The sequence below is a fragment of the Salvelinus fontinalis genome, chromosome 2, assembly GCF_029448725.1.
Source record: "Salvelinus fontinalis isolate EN_2023a chromosome 2, ASM2944872v1, whole genome shotgun sequence".
In the NCBI taxonomy this organism is placed as follows: Eukaryota; Metazoa; Chordata; class Actinopteri; order Salmoniformes; family Salmonidae; genus Salvelinus; species Salvelinus fontinalis.
In genome coordinates this window covers 5,899,330-5,922,422 of record NC_074666.1, presented here as the reverse complement: position 1 = coordinate 5,922,422, position 23,093 = coordinate 5,899,330, and the positions used below count along the sequence as shown (strand labels likewise).

General features: G+C 42.1%; 1 protein-coding gene across 2 annotated transcripts in view; it reads left to right on the top strand.

Annotated features, from left to right (window-relative positions):
* Positions 1-4,201: 4,201 nt before the first annotated feature.
* The window catches only part of LOC129810775 (E3 ubiquitin-protein ligase UHRF2-like), a 103,091-nt gene continuing 84,199 nt past the window's right edge, over positions 4,202-23,093 (top strand). Inside the window, exons 1-2 of one of the 2 annotated variants that reach the window (XM_055861656.1) lie at positions 4,202-4,329; positions 20,490-20,966. In XM_055861656.1, the coding sequence (XP_055717631.1) occupies positions 20,490-20,966 (477 nt within the window). In that variant the 5' untranslated portion in view covers positions 4,202-4,329. Of the gene's footprint in view, positions 4,330-4,868; positions 5,214-20,489; positions 20,967-23,093 lie in introns of those variants that run through there. The other variant, XM_055861650.1, reaches the window with a different exon arrangement.

Below are 23,093 nucleotides of genomic sequence, written 5' to 3'. Positions count from 1 at the left end.
AAACCAGAATAAACTGTATTTATGATTACATGACAATATGTTAGGTTGACAATAATTATATTCCACAATTTCTGATACAACACATGCCTTTGTTTAATTTCCTGCATAAGTAAAATTCAGGATTATGCTTATACTGCCATTCACTCCAATGAGAATGGTTTGGATTTATCCCTGACCATTTGCACCCCATACTGGAACTTTGAGAGTTTATGACATAGCCCCTTTAGTAATTTAATAGGATCTCTATGGTCACCCCCCCCCCAGACAGGATATGAACACGGCAAAAATGTCTAGAGTAACAGGAAACTAGCTGTAAAACAGGAAAAAAATTCTCAGCTTCATTGCAAAATGTGTAGAATAGCATGAGATTACCTATAAAATTTCACATTTTCCTCTCTGCCCCATGGCAATATGTGTATAATTGCAGGAAATGTACTTCAAACAGCAACATCTTCTCTCAGCTCATCGCAAAATGTGTAGAATAGCATGAGATTAGCTATAAAACTGCACATATTCTTTTTGCCCCATGGCAAAATGTGTAGAAAATGTAGGAAGTTAGCAGTTTCCCAAAAATGTTAAGAATTATTTGGTGATGGGGGGGGGGGGGCTTGCTCAGACCTTGCGGGGCCCCCTTGATACTGCGGCATGCCACTTAGATTAATCAGTTCAAATAGGTTAGTGCTGGTTGACATCTGCAGAAGGCCTACATACATGCACTGCACTGCAGGCTACTGTTCAGTATTCAGAGGCTCAATAACTTTTCCAAGTTCAATTTCATGCAGTCTATGGTTCAACCACTAGGTGTCGACAGAGACCCACAGTAGTAGTAGAGCAGAGCTCAATCAATAGGTCTTTGGTCCAATTTATTCCAGGCATGCTCCACTTCCAGTTTTGATGATACAAGACAGGTGCGTTGGCCACACCCACTAATTGCCCGCACCTTATGCCAATTGTTTTATTTGCATTTTATTTAACGTTTATTTAACTAGGAAAGTCAGTTAAGAACAAATTGTTATTTACAATGACGGCCTACTCCGGCCAAACACGTTTGTTAACAGTTTAGGTAGAGTATTGCATTGAGAGAGCAAGTGGTAAGAGGAAGCTAGACGTGATCAATTGTTGTCCATCATATTGAGTATGGGCTGCTTTTTTTCTCTCTTTAAAAAAAATCCACTTCTTTCCCCCAACAGATACACAGATGACCCGATCTCTATTGCATTCTACACTGCCCTCTCCCACCTGGACAAGAGGAACACCTATGTGAGAATGCTGTTTTGGTATTTTATTAGGATCTCCATTAGCTGTTGCAAAAGCAGCAGCTACTCTTCCTGGGGTCCACACAAAACATGACATAATACAGAACATTCATAGAAAAGAACAGCTCAATGACAGAACTGCATCCATGTTTTTTTTAAAGGCACACATAGCCTACATATCAATACATACACACAAACTATCTAGTTCAAATAGGAGAGAGGCGTTGTGCTATTAGGTATTGCTTTATCTGTTTTTTGAAACCAGGTTTACTGTTTATTTGAACAATATGAGATGGAACAGAGCTTAAAGTTCCTTGGTGTCCACATCATTAAGGAATTAACATGGGCCACACACCAACACGTGAAGAACACATGACAATGCCTCTTCCCCCTCAGGAGGCTGAAAATATTTGCCATAGGCCCTCAGATCCTCAAAGTTCTACAGCTGCACCATTGAGGGCATTTTGACTGGCTGCATCACCGCTTGGTATGTCAACTGCTTGGCATCTGACCGCAAGGCGCTACAAAGGGTAGTGCGTACAGCCCAGTAAATCGCTGGGGCCCAAGCTCCGTGCCATCCAGGACCTGTATACTGTACCAGGCAGAGGAAGGCCCTAAAAATTGTCAAAGACTCCAGCCACCCTAGTCATAGACTGGTCTCTCTGCTACTCCACGCAAGCGGTACCGATGCACCAAATCTGGCACCAACGGTACCCTGAACAGCTACTACCCTCGAGCCATAAGACTGCTAATTAGTTAAACAAATACAGAGCATTCAGAAAGTATTCAGACCTCTTGACTTTTTCCACAATGTTACATTACAGCCTTATTTTAAAATGGATTAAATAAATAAAAATCTCAATCTACACATAATACCCCATAAAGACAAACCAAAAAGTTTATACATTTTTGTAAATTTCTTCAAACATCACAGTTATTCAGACCCTTTACTCAGTACTTTGTTGAAGCACCTTTGGCAGAGATTACAGATTCGAGTCTTCTTGGGTAGGACGCTACAAGCTTGGCACACCTGTATTTGGGGAGTTTCTCCAATTCTTCTCTGCAGATCCTCTGAAACTCTGATAGGGATGGTGCCAGGTTTCCTCCAGACGTAACGCTTGGCATTCAGGCCAAAGTTTTCAATCTTGGTTTCATCAGACCAGAGAATCCTGTTTCTCATGGTCTGAGAGTACTTTAGGTGTTTTTTTTTAGTAAACTCCAAGCAGGCTGTCGTGTGCCTTTTTACTGAGGAGTGGCTTCTACCATGAAGGCCTGATTGGGGGAGTGCTGCAGGGAAGGTTTTCCTTCTGGAAGGTTCTCCCATCTCCACAAAGGAACTCTGGAGCTCTGTCAGAGACAATCGGGTTCCCTGACCAAGGCCCTTCTCTCCCGATTGCTCAGTTTGGCCAGGCAGCGAGATCTAGAGTGTTGGTGGTTCCAAACTTCGTCCATTTTAAGAATGATGGAGGCCACTGTGTTCTTGGGGACCTTCAATGCTGCAGCAATGTTTTGGTACCCTTCCTCAGATCTGTGCCACCACACAATCCTGTCTCGGAGCTCTACGGACAATTCCTTCAACCTCATGGCTTGGTTTTTGCTCTGTCATCCACTGTCAACTCTGGGACCTTATAAGGGCAGGTGTGTGCCTTTCCAAATCATGTCCAATCAATTGAATTTACCACAGCTGGACTCCAATCAAGTCGTAGAAACATCTCAAGGTTGATCAATGAAAACAGGATGCACCTGAGCTCATTTTCGTGCCTCATAACAAAGAGTCTGAATCCTTATGTAAATAAGGTATTTCTGTTTTTTGTAAAATAAATTTGCTAACATTTCTAAAAGCCTGTTTTCACTTTGTCATTATGGGGTATTAGGGGAAGATCGAGGAGGAAAAAAGTTAATTTAATCAATTTTAGATTAAGGCTGTAACGTAACACAATGTGGAAAAGGCAAGGAGTCTAAATACTTTCCGAATGCACTGTAGATACTCTAGTCTATTAGCCACATTATGACTAGTTACTAGTTAGTTACTAGTTACTGTAGCTACCTGGACTATCTGCATTGACCCCTTTTGAACAAACGCTTTTGACTCATCACACTGCTGCTACTGCTTATCTAGCCTGTTGCTTAGTCAGTTTACCCATACCTATATGTACATATCTACCTCAATTACCTCGTACCCCATGCACATCGATTCTGTACTGGTACCCTGTGTGTATAGCCAAGTTAGTGTTACTCATTGTGTATTTATTTATTTTTCTCTCTGAATTGTTGGAAGGGCCTGTAAGCATTTCACTGTTGGTCTACTCCCGTATAGAAAGCATGTGACAATTTGATTTAGACAAATATTTTTGTAGCTATATTTTTTCAATTTTTATAACTGTCTAGTTGTATGTATCAACCCAGCTCTTTACAATGCAAGTCGGTGTAGGCTTTAATTTGACATTGAAGTTAGACATTCAATATCGATGACTTAATTTGACAATGACCACTGTGTACATTGCACATTCAAAAAAAAAGGTGAGATATACCAGAGTTTTTAGAGAAAGGAGATAGGAATCCCACTGGACAATTAATGGAGAAACGCATAACGCCCCTCCCAGCAGACTGTCGACCAATTGTGCTCACGTTACTTTGTTGCTAAACTAATCGTCACGCCATCTGTTCTAAAAGTTGAGAAACCTAACTATTTTCCTCAAGTGTGTAATGTCCCGATTCCAAAGCTATATGACATTACAGAGAACAAGTTAATTATTTCACATTTCAGAAAAGATTTGCAATGTTGTACTTCATGAAATTCGTGCTAATGTTTTTTTTTAAACTACGGTGTGTAAAGATGGAGGAATTCAGATTAAAAAATTTTTTTTGGGGGGGGGGGGGGGGTGGAGAAATTCAGATATGACGTCATTGTTTTCAGAACTACCCGCAGTTCTTAAACTATGGCTCCCAACTTGAACAAAATGTGCCAGTAAATCAGCACAATCTACTTTTTAATATACTCTGCTTTGCTGATACAAAAGGATAACGGAGAGCACTGTACAATACGGCGAATTTAGAAAACAAGGCATTTTAGGTAAGTACATGGGGGTATCCATCTTTATACACCTTAGCTATTAGCCATCTTTATACACCTTAGCTATTAGCCATGTTTATACACCTATGCTATTGACTCCCATTCCCCACTTGAAGGAGAGCTTTCCTTGTACAAGAATCGCCCAGAATGCACCGTGCGGCCCATTGACGACGCATGGGCAATTTACACAATAGGCGTTAATACGATTCCAATGGAGTATCTCTGGATATACTGACATCCGTTGGCTGGTTTCCTGTATTTGCATGCCCACAAAAAAAGGGTCTTCACTAGTTACACCGTTCATAAAGTCATAAACCCCGCCCATTTTTACAATTCATCTTAAAATGTAATTCTAAACCTTACCTTAACCACAATGCTAACTTTATGCTTAACCCTAAAGTTAAATTAAGAGCAAAAAGCAAATGTTTTGTTTTCATATTTTTTTTGCGACATATTGCAAATTTTGATTTGGTCTGCGCTATCTAGTGGAAAATACAAAAAAGGGGCCCTGCGTCTTTAACGGCAAATTGTACAGAATTTTATTTCGCGAGATTTGCTTGGCGCGGTGACCCATGTGAGCGACACCTCCTGCAAGAATCATTCTCCCCTGCAGAGGAAAAGGCTATGGAGTGCTGAACGTTTTCACTGTTATTCCCCTTTCCCCCCAAGCCCCTGTATTTGTTGTGATTAGATTTCTGTAACCTTTTTGGTGGCTATCGGGCGGTGGAACAATGTGGATTCAAATTCGGACCATAGACGGAAAGGAGACACGAACCATTGAGGATCTTTCCAGGCTGACCAAAATTGAGTCTCTGAGGCTGAAAATCCAAGAGATCTTCAATGTAAACCCCGGACAACAACGGTTATTCTATCGGGGCAAACAGGTAGATGTCTCACCTATGGCCATCGTAACAGTTGTTTGTTTACGTTGCAGGATTAGGTGTCAGGCTGCTAACGTTATACTTAATACCGGAGCTTCCTGTTTTGAAGGGAATTCGCCAACAGTTCTTGCGCAAGAACCAAGAGGACGCACTTTGCCAGTGATATTAATTTGCTGCTGCTGTCCCCATTCATGCTTTATCTACTGTTGGATACATTGTTGCAACGTTTTCAGTTGGCCTATTTAAAATACAATCGCAAACACTTGAGCTAGAGAGCTGAGAAATGGCGTATACTTCCTGGTCTTTTTTCCAGATATTTAGTGTCGGGAAGGAAATAGAAAATGTCGACTCATTAGAACCTCATTCAGATCCAATTACCAATTAGATTTTTTTCTGTTTTATTTTCTTTGATATTTTGGATAGGTGGGCATATTTTATATAATTACCCGGTAATAGTCTTATATATGTTGAAAACGCGGCGGAATCATATTTGCAAAAACATCTGGGATCTTTACTTATGTTTCATTGCCTTTGATATTAATGCGGAATGTGATTGTATGATGCATTTGCTTACGCTTAGGATGCGTTGCTCCACGTGCATTGCCATCCAGTGAAGTGCAGTGTTTACACCCGCGCGCTACTGGTTTGACACGCTCGACGTCACTGCATAGTGAACACGGTGGTTAGGCTTTCTAGTGAAAGATGCTACGGTCAGAGTGATCTAAGCATGATTACTTTGTTTCCCCCATATTCTGCATGTACATGTAAATCATAAATTATTAGTGATATATTGAATACTGTCTTTCAAATTTAGTATGAGTTAGATTCTGCTGGACAATTACTCCTGGGGATTCTAGACAATTTTCTTTAAAAAAATGTAACCTTTATTTAAACTAGGCAATCGGTTAAGAACAAAATCTTATTTACTATGACGGCCTAGGAACAGTGGGTTAACTGCCTTGTTGTGGGGCAGAACGACAGATTTTTACCTTGTCAGCTCGGGGATTTGATTTAGCAACCTTTTGGTTACTGGCCCACTGCTCTAACCACTAGGCTACCTGCCGTTCTAGACAAAACTCCTGGGGATTCTAGACAATACTCCTGGGGATTCTAGACAATACTCCTGGGGATTCTAGACAATACTCCTGGGGATTCTAGACAATACTCCTGGGGATTCTAGACAATACTCCTGGGGATTCTAGACAATACTCCTGGGGATTCTAGACAATACTCCTGGGGATTCTAGACAATACTCCTGGGGATTCTAGATTATACTCCTGGGGATTCTAGACAATACTCCTGGGGATTCTAGACAATACTCCTGGGGATTCTAGACAATACTCCTGGGGATTCTAGAAGCTGAAGTGGATTGACACATTTTTTCTCATTAACATTACGTCTTTTACAGTAGGACATTGATCAGTCAGTGCAACATTGTATTTTCTGAGACTTCACATAATGCCTTGTCATAATTTCAGTGTTTGTGAAGGTACATTTGTTTAAGGCTCTGTTCCCAATGTAGTAATAATGATTGGCTGCCTGAGTGTTGTCAGAATAGGTGTACTCCCACCTAATGACTCAAAATGCAGGCAGTTAAGAAAAACACTGGCAATACGGTTGGAGACAAATCCTGTGCAGTCCTACTGCCCATGTAATGGCCATTAAGTCCTCTCCTGTTTGTGTCAAATCACATTGTAATTGTCACATGCTTTGTAGAGAACAGGTGTAGACTAACAGTGAAATGCTCACTTACGGGCCCTTCTCAACAATGCAGAGAGAAATAATCTAAAAATAATAACACAAGGAATAAATACACAATGAGTAATAACTTGGCTTTATACACGGGGTACCAGTACTGAGTTGATGTGCAGGGTTATGAGGTAATTGTCGTAGATATGTACATGTATGTAGAGGTAAAGTGACTAGGCAACAGGATAGATAATAAACAGTAGCAGGAACGAGTCAAGAGTTAGTGCAAAAAGGATCAATGCAGATAGTTCAATAGTTAGCCAAATAGCTACCCGGACTAACTATTTAGCAGCCTTATGGCTTGGGGGTAGAGAGTGTGTGTGAGAGAGAGAGACACCCACTTCATAATTGGCGGTAATCTGAGTAATCAGATGTAGAATGCTGGGAGGAGGAGGCTGTAGTCAGACAGTTAATCGTCTGAGCGCTATGTCCCTGTGTGCTTCTCAAATGGCACCCTGTTTCTATGTAGTACATTACTGTTGATCACGGCCCGTACGCACGAGGTAGAGAACAAGGAGCCATTTGGGACACTACCTGCGTGGGGAATATTTTAACGTTGGAATAATGACTCGACAATCACCCCGTAAAGAAAATACTGCTTTTCTATTATCAGATAATACACTTTAAATCACACCATTTTATTCTAGTTATTTGATTTACCATAGAAATTACTTCCTTTTTGAAGGCCAGTTTGCCATCCTTAAATCCTAGGCCCCACTTCTACATTTCATCTGTAAATAAATCAACAAAAGCAGAATCGTGTCTGTCTGGTTGATTTAGTTTTCTTCTTATTATTATTACATGAAGTTGAAATGGTCTTGCCTCTGCACATGCATGCTTGGGGAGGGATTCCATTCCTGCGGAAGTCGTTCGTAGCTGTATAATGTTGTACAGCATGAGGTGTCGGCCATTTTGCATTTTTTGAATGAGGAATCCCTCCATGTGTTTGTCTGTGTAGAGGAAACATGGGACGTAGCCACGGCAAGCCTACTTTTTTGTGGGGAGTAAGCGACTAAGCAGGTTCCATTTTATAAAGTTAATTTAAACAACAAAAGACCTGCACTTGGTTAGCTTTGACACGGGTGTTCAGTTGACAGCCCACATATGTTTCATCACCGTGTGATTTATGCATGGCTGTCTGTTTCTAAGGAAACAATATGGTTTTCTCTTCATGCATTTCCATACGGAGTGTTGAATTTCCCCACTATCCTTTTATTTATGCCTAGTTAATGATGATGAAAATAATACATAATGTGTCATTTAGCAGATGCTTTTATCCAACACGACTTAGTCATGCGTGCATACATTTTTTGATGTACGGGTGGTCCCGGGAATCGAACCCACTATCCTGGCGTTGCAAGCACTATGTTCAACCAAATTAGCTTCAGAGGACCACAATAGGTGCTAGGCTATGGTTTTGAGGGTTATAAGGCTTATTATACAAGAAGACCCTTGGTTTTCAGTGCTGATTTTGTGGAGTACTGTAGTATAGTTGTACTGTAGTATAGTTGTAATGTAGTACTGTAGTGTAGGCCTGGTAGTACAGTAATGTACTGTAGTAAAGTTGTAGTGTAGGTCTACTAGGACAGTAATGTACTGTAGTAAAGTAGTGTAGTTCTAGTAGTATAGTTGTAGTACAGTAATGTACTGTAGTAAAGTTGTACCGCGGTGTACTACTGTAGTGTAGTACTGTAGTAAAGCTGTACTGTAATACTGTAGTGTAGTACAGCAATGTACTGTAGGCCGAGTAGTACAATAACGTACTGTAGTAAAGTTGTAGTGTAGTACTGTAGTAAGGTTGTATTGTAATGTACTGTAGTAAAGCTGTACTGTAATAGTGTAGTACAGTAATGTACTGTAGTAGACTAATCCTTTTATTTCCTCTGCCTCGTAGGAAAGCAGGCAGGGTGGGTGGGGGATTTCCACGTGTGAAGAAATGTGAAGAATGAGCCACTCACACTACCGACTACCGAAACACTGTTAGAATATGCTGCCGGAGGAGACTCGTTCAACTCATTCAATATCAAAATGGCGTCGTTTCAGCCCTAGTTCAAAGCATTGACTGACTCTGCCCTTGTGTTTGAAGATGGTCAATGTTACAGAGCCACAGTGGTCTTGTAAGTCTGTGGTAAAGGTGCCTTTTCTAGTCTTTATAGTACCTGCCTAACAGTCACCCACTTTCCCTTACATAGGAATACAGTCACCATTGCCATTCTCTTTTAGATCAGAACATGCCGTCTCGTCACACTCAAGGCTTGTGATTGGCTGGTTTTGAATTATGCTCCCTGTCTATTGGCGAGTGAGTGTTGCTCAGAGTGTTTGAAGGTCAGGCAGTAGTATTTCACTGTTCGAGTTGTAATGACCTTTCGGTGCCAGAAAAAACACTTGTACGTCTGGAATGTTATAAACGCTCCCAAATGCGAGAAAAGACCGATCAACTGTTTTTCATAAACACTAATACACACACAATGTTTTCAACACGACAGACTAATAAACCGTGACACATTTTATCTGTTGGAAAACCCAGGGCATTCGTTCAGTTATCTTGGTACTGCTCAGAGGCATTGAGGGCTTTGTAAGAACCGGTTCCATCGTTGTCCAGGGTTTTGGGGGACGGGGATAAGAGTGAGCTGCAGCCATGCGTACAGGCACGCCTTGCTCTCTCCAGTTTAGGACTGGGCTGGCTGAAGGTTTGGAGCCTGTCGTCTGACAGGGCTGAGGGGCACTTGAATCCATTAACATAGTGCTTCTTGTCTGCAGTGGAGGCAGTTTAATAACCTGATGAAAGTTGGTGTCCTTTATGAGTTAAGGAACACTGTGCCATTAAGAAGTGGCAGTTGAGGTAGATCAATGTAGTCCATGGTCGTGTTTGTAAGGGCACACTGTAGTAATAAGACGTTTTCAAAGCATTTTGTAACAGAAAACGAAAATGAGCATTAGATAGTCCCTCTCCTTTTTCTTCCATTTTGTGCCTACTGAACACAGCCCAGTATCCTGTAGTTCAAAGGTCAAAGTAATTGTTACGTTGTAGGAATTGGTGTGGTTTTCTGAGAGCGGTCAGTGTGAAATGGGGAGTAGGAGGGAATCAATCCAAAGCTTTAGGTGTTTTATGTAGCCTATCTTTTCTGCCGTCCTTCCATAGAGAACACCTTACAGACACTGTGATAGTACGTAAGGACAATAAATCAATCGGACGTTGGTAACCATGAACCTAGCTCTGGCTTATATAAACACAATAACATTCAAGTCTTTAAAAAAATGTTACATGGAAATATTCTAGTTTAGTCCAAGTTTAGCAATTTCTATGTTCAAATATCCTGCACGTGGATTTCGATTTTAGGTTATCACAGTATTTGCACGGTCTAGTCTAGTTCTTTTGTTGGTGGCTCCATCAGCGGCAACGCTACGTTGAAGCCTGTGTTTTCTTCATTTGAATAGCAGCTAACTACAGAAACTGTGCCGCGGTCGTTGGTAATGCAAGGTAATTGGGAGCGCTTTCCTTTTCACTGTACCAGACCGGTTTGTCAAAAAACGCAGGGTCCTGCTTTACAAACACAACGGCTAGAAAGAAACCAGGAAACCGAGCCAAATCAAGTCGACTTGTTTTTGTCCGTGTATTTACTAGACCTAAAGAACGGAATCTATTTGAGGAGAAAATGACTGTGTTCTGTATAGATGACTAAATACAGCAGAGTTTGGGTACACTCTAGATGGCCAGTTCCATGTCAGTGTTTTGGGCTGCTTGGGGCCGGGGTGTTCGCTCTTGATTAGAAACGTGACCTTGTTTTTGTGTGTTTTTTTTCTCCTATTGCTCCCCTCTTTGGCAGTCTAGCGGGCGGTAGGCGAGGGGTGGGTTGGGCGGCGGGATGGGCCGTGGGGGATGGGGTACGGAGCAGGAGCACTGTGTGTGTGTGGGCGTTTTCTAACTTATCCCAGAATTACTTTCTCCCTTCCTAGGCTGACAGTGGCTCTCTAGTCTCTCACCACTGACTCTATAGACTAGTCTCTCACCACTGACTCTATAGACTAGTCTTTCACCACTGACTCTATAGACTAGTTTCTCGCCACTGACTCTATAGACTAGTCTCGCATCACCCCACTGACTCTATAGACTAGTCTCTCACCCCACTGACTCTATAGACTAGTCTCTCACCACTGACTCTATAGACTAGTCTCTCATCACCCCACTGACTCTATAGACTAGTCTCTCACCACTGACTCTATAGACTAGTCTCTCACCACTGACTCTATAGACTGGTCTCTCATCACCCCACTGACTCTATAGACTGGTCTCTCACCACTGACTCTATAGACTAGTCTCTCACCACTGACTCTATAGACTAGTCTCTCACCACTGACTCTATAGACTAGTCTCTCACCACTGACTCTATAGACTAGTCTCTCATCACCCCACTGACTCTATAGACTAGCCTCTCATCACCCCCCTGACTCTATAGACTGGTCTCTCACCACTGACTCTATAGACTAGTTTCTCACCACCCCACTGACTCTATAGACTAGACTCTCATCACCCCACTGACTCTATAGACTAGACTCTCATCACCCCACTGACTCTATAGACTAGTCTCTCATCACCCCACTGACTCTATAGACTAGTCTCTCATCACCCCACTGACTCTATAGACTGGTCTCTCACCACTGACTCTATAGACTAGTTTCTCACCACCCCACTGACTCTATAGACTAGACTCTCATCACCCCACTGACTCTATAGACTAGACTCTCATCACCCCACTGACTCTATAGACTAGTCTCTCACCACTGACTCTACAGACTAGTCTCTCATCACTGACTCTATAGACTAGTCTCTCATCACCCCACTGACTCTACAGACTAGTCTCTCATCACTGACTCTATAGACTAGTCTCTCACCACTGACTCTATAGACTAGTCTCTCACCACTGACTCTATAGACTAGTCTCTCATCACCCCACTGACTCTATAGACTAGTCTCTCACCACTGACTCTATAGACTAGTCTCACCGCCGGCCCCACTGATTGGTATGGTTTTGCACCTTTGTTGCGTTAGTGAAATTAATCGTCACACATACAACAGCCCTGACTCACTTATGAAAATACACACACACACACACACACACACTCAGCTGTGCGTACACACAAAAACAAGTGCATTTTGGAAGCACAGTTCATATACTGATGCTTTGATAGGTTTGGCACCTACTCACAAACACCTTCCCCAATGCTGATAGAGGTTGATCCCAGGTGGTCCAATTCACTTAATTGGCAGACGCAGATAAACCCCACAAAAGTACCATGGTTATAATATAAATATTCTGTCATTTTAATTCCATATACAGTACTTTTCTCTGTTGTGTTTTAAAATCATTGTGAGATGCCAAGTCGTATCTGTCAGCCAAGATAGAATCTAATGGACTTTTCCAGGTTCGGCCTGGCGGTGTAGTGGTGCCATCCTCTCCACATGGAATATATTAGGTTTCTGTTTCTTATCATAATGAATGGGACCCGTCCAGCAATTGCCTATTCAAACACTAAAGGAGACGTTCAATAATTACGTATTCAGAATAGGTTGTCCCAACCATGCCAGTGCGTAAGCAAAGCATATCCAATGCAGTTTTAAGTCACTGTCTGAGTGCTGTGCTTGTAATGATTAGACATGAGCTTTTCAAAGACAGTCTGTCTGACTTGTCACCTTGGATAAGATAAACACAGAAATTAGATTGACTGATGAGAGGTGGTAATTGCGATCAATAACCAAATAATAATAATGAGAATACACACTAGGGTCGTCCCTGACAACAACAAAAATCTTGGTTGACCGAAAGTCGTCTGTTCTTCCAACCAATCAAACTTTTTAACCGTGTATTTTTTGATTTACAGTTGAAGTTGGAAGTTTACATACACTGAGGTTGGAGTCATTAAAAGTTGTTTTTCAACCACTCCACAAATTTCTTGTTAACAAACTATAGTTTTGGAAAGTCATTTAGGACGTCTACTTTGTGCATGACACAAGTAATTTTTCCAACAATTGTTTACAGACAGATTATTTCACTTATAATTCACTGTATCTCAATTTCAGTGGGTCAGAAGTTTGCATACACTAAGTTGACTGTGCCTTTTAAACAGCTTGGAAAATTCCTGAAAATTATGTCATGGCTTTAGAAGCTTCTGATAGGCTAATTGACATCATTTGAGTCAATTGGAGGTGTACCTGTGGATGTATTTCAAGGCCTACCTTCAAACTCAGTGCCTCTTTTCTTGACATCATGGGAACATCAAAAGAAATCAGCTGCTTCATCCTTGGGAGAAATGTCCAAACGCCTGAAGGTACCACGCTCATCTGTACAAATAATAGTGCGCAAGTATAAACCCCATGGGATCACGCAGCCATCATACCACTCAGGAAGGAGACATGTTCTGCCTCCTAGAGATGAACGTACTTTGGTGCAAAAAGTGCAAATCAGTCCCAGAACAACAGCAAAGGACCTTGTGAAGATGCTGGAGGAACAGGTACAAAAATATCTGTTTCCATAGTAAAACAAGTCCTATATTGACATAACCTGAAAGGCCGCTCAGCAAGGATGAAGCCACTGCTCCAAAACCGCCATAAAAAAAGCCAGACTATGGTTTTCAACTGCACATGGGAACAAAGATCATACTTTTTGGAGAAATGTCCTTTGGTCTGATGAAACAAAAATAGAACTGTTTGGCCATAATGACCATTGTTATGTTTGGAGGATAAAGGGGGAGGCTTGCAAGCAGAAGAACACCATCCCAACCGCGAAGCACGGGGGTGGCAGCATCATGTTGTGGGGGTGCTTTGCTGCAGGAGGAACTGGTGCACTTCACAAAATAGATGGCATCATGAGGTAGGACACTTATATGGATATATTGAAGCAACATCTCAAGACATCAGTCAGGAAGATTAAGCTTGGTCGCAAATGGGTCTTCCAAATGGACAATGACCCCAAGCATACTTCCAAAGTCGTGGCAAAATGGCTTAAAGACAACAAAGTCAAGGTATTTGAGTGGCCATCACAAAGCCCTGACCTCAATCCCATAGAAAATTTGTGGGCAGAACTGAAAAAGTGTGTGCGAGCAAGGAGGCCTACAAACCCGACTCAGTTACACCAGCTCTGTCAGGAGGAATGGGCCAAAATTCACCCAACTTATTGTGGAAAGCCTGTGGAAGGCTACCCGAAACGTTTGACCCAAGTTAAACAATTTAAAGGCAATGCTACTAAATACAAATTGAGTGTATGTAAACTTCTGACTCACTGGGAATGTGATGAAATAAATAAAAGCTAAAATAAATAATTCTCTCTACTATTATTCTGACATTTCATATTCTTAAAATAAAGTGATGATCCTGACTGACCTAAGACAGGGAATTTTTACTAGGATTAAATGTCAGGGATTGTGTAAAACTGAGTTTAAATGACTCGAGCCAGAGATCTAGATAACCAGGAAAGGAAAGAAAATATATCCTGAAGTTGCCGGTAAAAAAATAAATAAACGAGTCGTCATCAACCCTTCTCATGTGGAATGCCAATTTATCTTACCATTTCTACTGATCTGCGTAACAGTTATGGTTTTCATATATACATTTTTGCAGAACAGTTTCATTTATGATAACTTCTTCATATCTCAAAATCATTGTCATGTGGTTAATCGCAATTCTATCTAAATGAAAAATGATAAACTAAAAAAGTAATTTCTATTGCTAATTATATAAAAATAGCCTACATAAAGGCAACAAATAAAAACATTGCAGCCTGCAGGTAGAAAACATCCAGATTTTTATATATATATCCTATAAATCACATTGGCTACACATGTCCTGTCTGCAACCAACTTGAAACATTGTATCAACTATTAACTTGGGTCTGGCCTGAAGCTTGAGCTAGCTAACCTGCAACATTGTATAAAATACTCTGGGCCCTCAGAGTTTCTCCACACCAGTGAGCTCAGGACAGACACAGCTGTAGGCTATTTGCATAAGAAGCAGTGTTTGACTTGGGCAGGAGCTCACCAGAGCTGAGTACCGACACCTCACATGTTCTACTGCTTGAGCTCCTGTTCCTCTTTATAGAATAGTAGCTCGGAAGTGTTGAGGAGCTCCTGCACCTAAATATAAACAGTACCAGAACCTAGTGGTTATTGAAAGGGAGAGGCCTGGAAAGATTGTTCAAGTACATGGAGGAACTATTGTCATTCTCAATGGATGTTAAAACCGACTTTGTTTGAGGTGAAGAAAACAATTATTTGAGAATCTCCACAGCTCATTAGTGGTTGTGTGTTAAGCCAATCAGAAATACTATCAGATCCCCAAATGGCCACATTAATATACCTACTTTTGCGTTCAGGCTGTTTCTGATGGTATTAGATGGCTATTTCCATGTGTATTCAGTTGTGCGTCCTTACTCAGCATCGACAGGAGCGCTCCAAACAAAACAATGACTAAATTGACAACTCGTAAATAGAATGAAATAAAACAAAACTTGTTTCTCACAAGTGTTGCAGCATAGGTTGTGCGCTCTGCAAACAAAATGTATACTCCGACAATGAGAACGGTAAAAGACTGGAATAATATGTTGAATGCATTAACAGAAATTACCATAACAAAACAAACATTGTTGATCAGGAATTAACGGTAAATTTACAACTGGTGATGTATGTAAAGTGGAGGAATTGATAGACACTAACAATCAAATGCAAACAATTCACACAATGAAGTTATGAAACAAGGAATGTGCAAAAATTGGCCGAAGAGAGCACATTCTAGAGAAGTGCGTTGTGCATCTGGGTAATGCATGGTTAATCTGATGTCTGCATTGGCCGTGCAGCATTTATGGTGATAAGCCTCAGCAGAAATCAGGGCATTCATACTTCTTGTGCTTCGCTGAGCAGTGCAAAGCTGAAGTGAGTTTGTGTTTTCTACAGGATGTACCGCCCCCACCTACAGTCAACCAATCATGTCTATACAGAGCCCTCCGCATTGTTGTAACAGTTGGGAGGAGCATGGCGATGCGGTATGGAGCTCGATTTGGTCTCTGGAGGCACCGCAATTGCATCCCACCCTCCATATGGAGCCTCCGACCACATTTTCAGATCAAGCATAAATTGTCTTTTAGTCTAGGCCTCCGCAATGGATTAGTTCACTGAGATGGGCGCATATACACTGCTCAAAAAAATAAAGGGAACACTTAAACAACACAATGTAACTCCAAGTCAATCACACTTCTGTGAAATCAAACTGTCCACTTAGGAAGCAACACTGATTGACAATAAATTTCACATGCTGTTGTGCAAATGGAATAGACAAAAGGTGGAAATTATAGGCAATTAGCAAGACACCCCCCAAAACAGGAGTGATTCTGCAGGTGGTGACCACAGACCACTTCTCAGTTCCTATGCTTCCTGGCTGATGTTTTGGTCACTTTTGAATGCTGGCGGTGCTCTCACTCTAGTGGTAGCATGAGACGGAGTCTACAACCCACACAAGTGGCTCAGGTAGTGCAGTTCATCCAGGATGGCACATCAATGCGAACTGTGGCAAAAAGGTTTGCTGTGTCTGTCAGCGTAGTGTCCAGAGCATGCAGGCGCTACCAGGAGACAGGCCAGTACATCAGGAGACGTGGAGGAGGCCGTAGGAGGGCAACAACCCAGCAGCAGGACCGCTACCTCCGCCTTTGTGCAAGGAGGTGCACTGCCAGAGCCCTGCAAAATGACCTCCAGCAGGCCACAAATGTGGGCCTCCCACTCCTCTTTCTATTCTGGTTAGAGCCAGTTTGTGCTGTTCTGTGAAGGAAGTAGTACACAGCGTTGTACGAGATCTTCAGTTTCTTGGCAATTTCTCGCATGGAATAGCCTTTGTTCTGAGAAATGGACTGACGAGTTTCAGAAGAAAGGTCTTTGTTTCTGGCCATTTTGAGCCTGTAATCAAACCCACAAATGCTGATGCTCCAGATACTCAACTAGTCTAAAGAAGGCCTGTTTTATTGCTTCTTTATTCAGAACAAAAGTTTTCAGCTGTGCTAACATAATTGCAAAAGGGTTTTCTAATGATCAATTAGCCTTTTTAAAATGATAAACTTGGATTAGCTAACACAACGTGCCATTGGAACACAGGCGTGATGGTTGCTGATAATGGGCCTCTGTACGCCTATGTAGATATTCCATAAAAAATCTGCAGTTTCCAGCTACAATAGTTGTTTACAACATTAGCCATGTCTACTCTGTATTTCTGATCAATTTGATGTTATTTTAATGGAAAACAAATTGTTTTTCTTTCAAAAACAAGGACTAAGTGACCCCAAACTTTTGAACGGTAGTGTCTGTCTCTGTGTGTGTCTGTCTCTGTGTGTGTCTGTCTCTGTGTGTGTCTGTCTGTGTGTGTTTGTCTGTGTGTGTGTCTGTGTGTCTGTCTGTGTGTCTGAAGTTTTAGAACACCTACTCATTCCAGGGTTTTTCTTTTCTTTTTACTATTTTCTACATTGTAAATAATGATGAAGACATCCAAACTATGAAGTAACACATATGGAATCATATAGTAACCAAAAAAGTTTTAGACAAATCCAAATATATTTGAGATTCTTCAAATAGCCACCCTTTGCCTTGATGACAGCTTTGCACGCACTTGTCATTCTCTCAACCAGGTTCACCTGGACTGCTTTTCCAACAGTTTTGAAGGAGTTCCCACATATATGCTGAGCACTTGTTGGCTTCTTTTCCTTGACTCTGAGGTCTGACTCATCTCAAACCATCTCATATTTGGTTTGGGACTCAATGAAAACAACAGTAGCTGTAATAAATGTATACTGCATGATCTGATTTTTCACATAAGGATATATCAAGTTCTGATTATTACCCCTTTGTACACCAAGACCGACATTTTGCAAAAGCAAATGGCAGTGAGCCAACCAACCAAAACATTTCAAATAGACCGGGTGGAAGGGATATTATCCAATCAGCCAAAAATGTCATCATCTCTTGAACATTTCTAAACACCAAATTTGTAAAAACATTTACAGTGCATTCGGAAAGTATTCAGACCCCTTGACGTTTTCCACATTTTGTTACGTTACGGCCTTATTCTCAAATTGATTAAATTGTTTTCTCCCTCATCAATCTACACACAATACCCCATAATGACAAATCAAGAACAGGTTTTTAGAAATGTTTTACAAATTTGTAAAAGAAAACAAAAAAACATTTACATAAGTATTCAGACCCTTTACTCAGTACTTTTGTTGAAGCACCTTTGGAAGTGATTACAGCCTTGAGTCTTCTTTTACCCTATGAGCCTGGCACACCTGTATTTGGGGAATTTCTCCCATTCTTCTCTGCAGATCCTCTCAAGTTCTGTCAGGTTGGATGGGGAGCGTCGCTGCACAGTTATTTTCAGGTCTCTTCAGAGATGTTCGATCGGGTTTAAGTCCGGGCTCCGGCTAGGCCACTCAAGGACATTCAGAGACTTGTCCCTAAGCCACTCCTGCTTTGTCTTGGCTGTGTGCTTAGGGTCATTGTCCTGTTGAGGCTAAGGTGTACCTTCCAATCTGAGGTCCTGAGCGCTCTGGATCAGGTTTTCATCAAGGATCTCTCTGTACTTTGCTCCGTTCATCTTTCCCTCGATCCTGACTAGTCTCTCAGTCCTTGCCACTGAAAAACATCCCCACAGCATGATGCTGCCACCACTGTGCTTCACCGTAGGGATGGTGCCAGGTTTCCTCCAGACGTGACGCTTGGCATTCAGGCCAAAGAGTTCAATCTTGGTTTTTCTCATGGTCTGAGAGTCTTTTAGTTACCTTTTGGCAAACTCCAAGCATGTGCCTTTTACTGAAGAGTGGCTTCCGTCTGACCACTCTACCGTAAAGGCCTGATTGGTGGAGTGTTGCAGAGACTGTTGTCCTTCTGGATGATCCACCCATCTCCACAGAGGAACTCTGGAGCTCTGTCAGTGACCATCGGGTTCTTGGTCACCTCCCTGACCATGGCCCTTCTCCCCCGATTGCTCAGTTTGGCCGGGCGGCCAGCTCTAGGAAGAGTCTTGGTGGTTCTAAACTTCTCCCATTTAAGAATGGTGGAGGCCACTGTGTTCTTGGGGACCTTCAATGCTGCAGAAATGTTTTGGTACTGTTCCTGTTTTTGCTTTGTCATTATGGGATATTGTGTGTGTAGATTTTATTATTTATAATTAATCCATTTTAGAATAAGGCTGTAACAAAATGTGGAAAAAGTCAAGGGGCCTGAGTACTTTCCGAATGCACTGTAGAAAACATTCAATATCATGTACTAACTGCACCAGTGTGTTTTTTAGTATTTTTCTTGTTGTAACCTTAGGAGCCTATAAAACGTCTTGATAGAAAGTGGATTGCTTAGTTCATGGCTGCAGAGGGATATTATGTGAATAGTCATTGACCCTCCGATGAAAGGTCTAATGCAGATAATGTACACTGTGTTATAGCATTTCATGCATATCATAATTGCCCCTTTCCCAACACAATAGATGAATTCAAGTCAGTGTGCCACAGCCTGCCTAGTGTCCTTTTGTCCAGGATGGTTACCATAGAAATATAATTACTAAAACGGACATTCCATTCAAGTTGATGTTCTGTGATGGGTAGTAATTATATTTCTATACTATGCTGTCAACGCCACACGGGCAGACAGACACACACATAAACACGGGGGGGAGGGGGTCCTTTATTGGTTGTCATAGTGACTTAACCCCCCCCCCCCCCCCTCCTTTCTAAGATTGTATGTATTTATTGGAGGAAAACATGCAGTGGAAGGCAGAGATTTGTGTTCATTTGTTGTGCTGACTTCAGGAAGGGATGTCTGGTTCTGGGGAGACAAATTCAAATGTACAGCATATTCCCCGATTCACAATGGTCTTATTTCTTATTGGAATATTCTTGTTCTCATTGTCACAACTAAGATGCATTATTTCCCATTATTTCATTATGAGAGATGCTGCCCCTACTGTAAAATGATTCCCTAGCCTTAGCCCCCTGGTCGCATAACAACTAGGACATTTGGCCCATGGACAGAGCAGATAGAAACCTGTCTGGTAAAGGTGGTGCAGAGCTGTTGATTGAGTCTGGAGGTGCAGTAGTTCTTCTTTGTTCAGGTCTTTTATAGGTTTTGATTCTGAATGGTGCTGAGCATCAACACATTGTCCTTCCTCAGCCTTCTGCAGAATTCTGTCTTTTTGCCGTGCTCTTTGTTTGCCCTTGACAACCAGCTTGTGCTCGGCACACGCTTCCGACGACGAGTCAGTGACGCTATGCTGATTATTTAATATCGCACAAATGTCGGCCAGTACACCCCCCCCCCACCCCCAAAAAATACCCAAAACAAGACCAACATGTCTGCCTTTCCAGATCAATTTGTGTGTATTTTTCAGATGCAAGAGGGCCAGATGCTGTTTGACTATCCCAAAGCTGTTTTACCCTTCTCAAGAGGAAAAACCCCAAAACAAAAATAGCTGCCTATCTGACAGATCGATTTGTGTCTTTTATTTTTCAGATGGAAGATGGCCACACACTGTATGACTACAACGTGGGTCTGAACGATATCGTCCAGCTGCTTATCCGTTCCCAAGCGGGGGACGCTACAGACAGTCCTCTCATCTCTCCCTCCGTCATCTCCCCTGTCGTCAGCCCCAAGGAGTGTGACACAATGCCCCCCACCACTCCCAACACTACGACTGGTGCAGCTACCACCCCCTCTAAACCTACCACCGTGGCCCCAACACTTACCCCCAAACCCACCACAGTCAACAACAACACAACCACCACTGGCAACACCAGTACTACCACCAACACCAGTACTACCACCAACACCAGTACAACTACCAGTAAGAAAACGATTAACACCAGCGATCCCAATAACAATGCAGACGAGTCTTCTTCGGATCCACCGGCACGGCTGGAGAAACACCACAACCAGACATCAACCTCTGCACGTCCCTTCCTCATAGACGCGGGAATTGGGGTGTTCAAGGTAAAAGAGAAATAACTTGCTGGACTGTGGTACAATTTTATCTCAGGTTGATTCATTTGTGGTTTGTGTGCGAAAGGCTGTGGGATTATATGCTATAGAATATAATTAAGCAAAAAGGCCCGGGGGGGGGGGGGGGGGGGGGGGGGTTTGGACACAATGTGTCGTGCCTGGATAGAGCCCTTTGCTGTAGTATATTGGTCAAACCCCTGAGGTGCCTTATTGCTATTATAAACTGATTACCAACGTAAAAATTGTCATACCGTTGGAATACGGTTTGATATACCACGGCTTTCAGCCAATCAGCATTCAGGGCTCGAAACACACAGTTTATAAAGTGTGATTTACCGCAACTTTCAGCCAATCAGGAGCCAAACTACCTAGTTTATAATATAGAACAGGGGATCCCAAACCTTTTTTGCTCAGGCCCCCCTTCCAGCATTGGGGAACATCCCGCTCTCCCCCTGCACATGCCATGTCTTTTTCTATGGGCACAAGCACTGTTCATGACACAAACTGTTCACACCCCTCTTGTTAGTTGGGGAAACATTTGACAGGTTTAAAGCTTATTTTTTTGCAATTCCATACATTTTGCCATGTCTAATGTGTATTCATGTGATATTTGAGTGACTCAAACATTACAACAAAATCTATGGGCTAAAAAAACGTTAGCTGACATGTGCTAGTTGATCTGGACAAGTTATAGATGCCTATAAGAGGAACTGTTATAAGTTATAGATATGACAAGAGGAACTGATGATCCACTACCCAATTTCGAAATTACACCTTGTGCATTCTACTATTACAACTTTCAATAGTAAGTTGAAAGCCGGACTGAGTTCCTTAAAGTTTTTGGGGGTAGACCCCGCGCCTCCCCTGCTAATCCCTCACACCCCACCGTTTGGGAACCACTGATGTAGAATAATATTCTGTTAATTTAGTAATGGATGAGAACCAGCTGAGTGACACCCAACAGTATGCTTGTGTCTGGAAGTGTTTCACGCCTGCCTTTCTGCATTCACAACTCTACTATAGCTCAGCTGGTTAGAGAGAGAGAGCATTCACAACTCTACTATAACTCAGCTGGTTAGAGAGAGAGAGCATTCACAACTCTACTATAACTCAGCTGGTTAGAGAGAGAGAGCATTCACAACTCTACTATAACTCAGCTGGTTAGAGAGAAAGAGCATTCACAACTCTACTATAACTCAGCTGGTTAGAGAGAGAGCATTCACAACTCTACTATAGCTCAGCTGGTTAGAGAGAGAGAGCATTCACAACTCTACTATAACTCAGCTGGTTAGAGAGAGAGAGCATTCACAACTCTACTATAGCTCAGCTGGTTAGAGAGAGAGAGCATTCACAACTCTACTATAGCTCAGTTGGTTAGAGAGAGAGAGAGAGCATTCACAACTCTACTATAACTCAGCTGGTTAGAGAGAGAGCATTCACAACTCTACTATAACTCAGCTGGTTAGAGAGAGAGAGCATTCACAACTCTACTATAGCTCAGCTGGTTAGAGAGAGAGCATTCACAACTCTACTATAACTCAGCTGGTTAGAGAGAGAGAGCATTCACAACTCTACTATAACTCAGCTGGTTAGAGAGAGAGAGCATTCACAACTCTACTATAACTCAGCTGGTTAGAGAGAGAGCATTCACAACTCTACTATAACTCAGCTGGTTAGAGAGAGAGAGCATTCACAACTCTACTATAGCTCAGCTGGTTAGAGAGAGAGAGCATTCACAACTCTGCTATAACTCAGCTGGTTAGAGAGAGAGCATTCACAACTCTACTATAGCTCAGCTGGTTAGAGAGAGAGAGCATTCACAACTCTACTATAACTCAGCTGGTTAGAGAGAGCGCATTCACAACTCTACTATAACTCAGCTGGTTAGAGAGAGAGCATTCACAACTCTACTATAGCTCAGCTGGTTAGAGAGAGAGAGCATTCACAACTCTACTATAACTCAGCTGGTTAGAGAGAGAGCATTCACAACTCTATAACTCAGCTGGTTAGAGAGAGAGCATTCACAACTCTACTATAGCTCAGTTGGTTAGAGAGAGAGAGAGAGAGAGAGCATTCACAACTCTACTATAGCTCAGCTGGTTAGAGAGAGAGAGCATT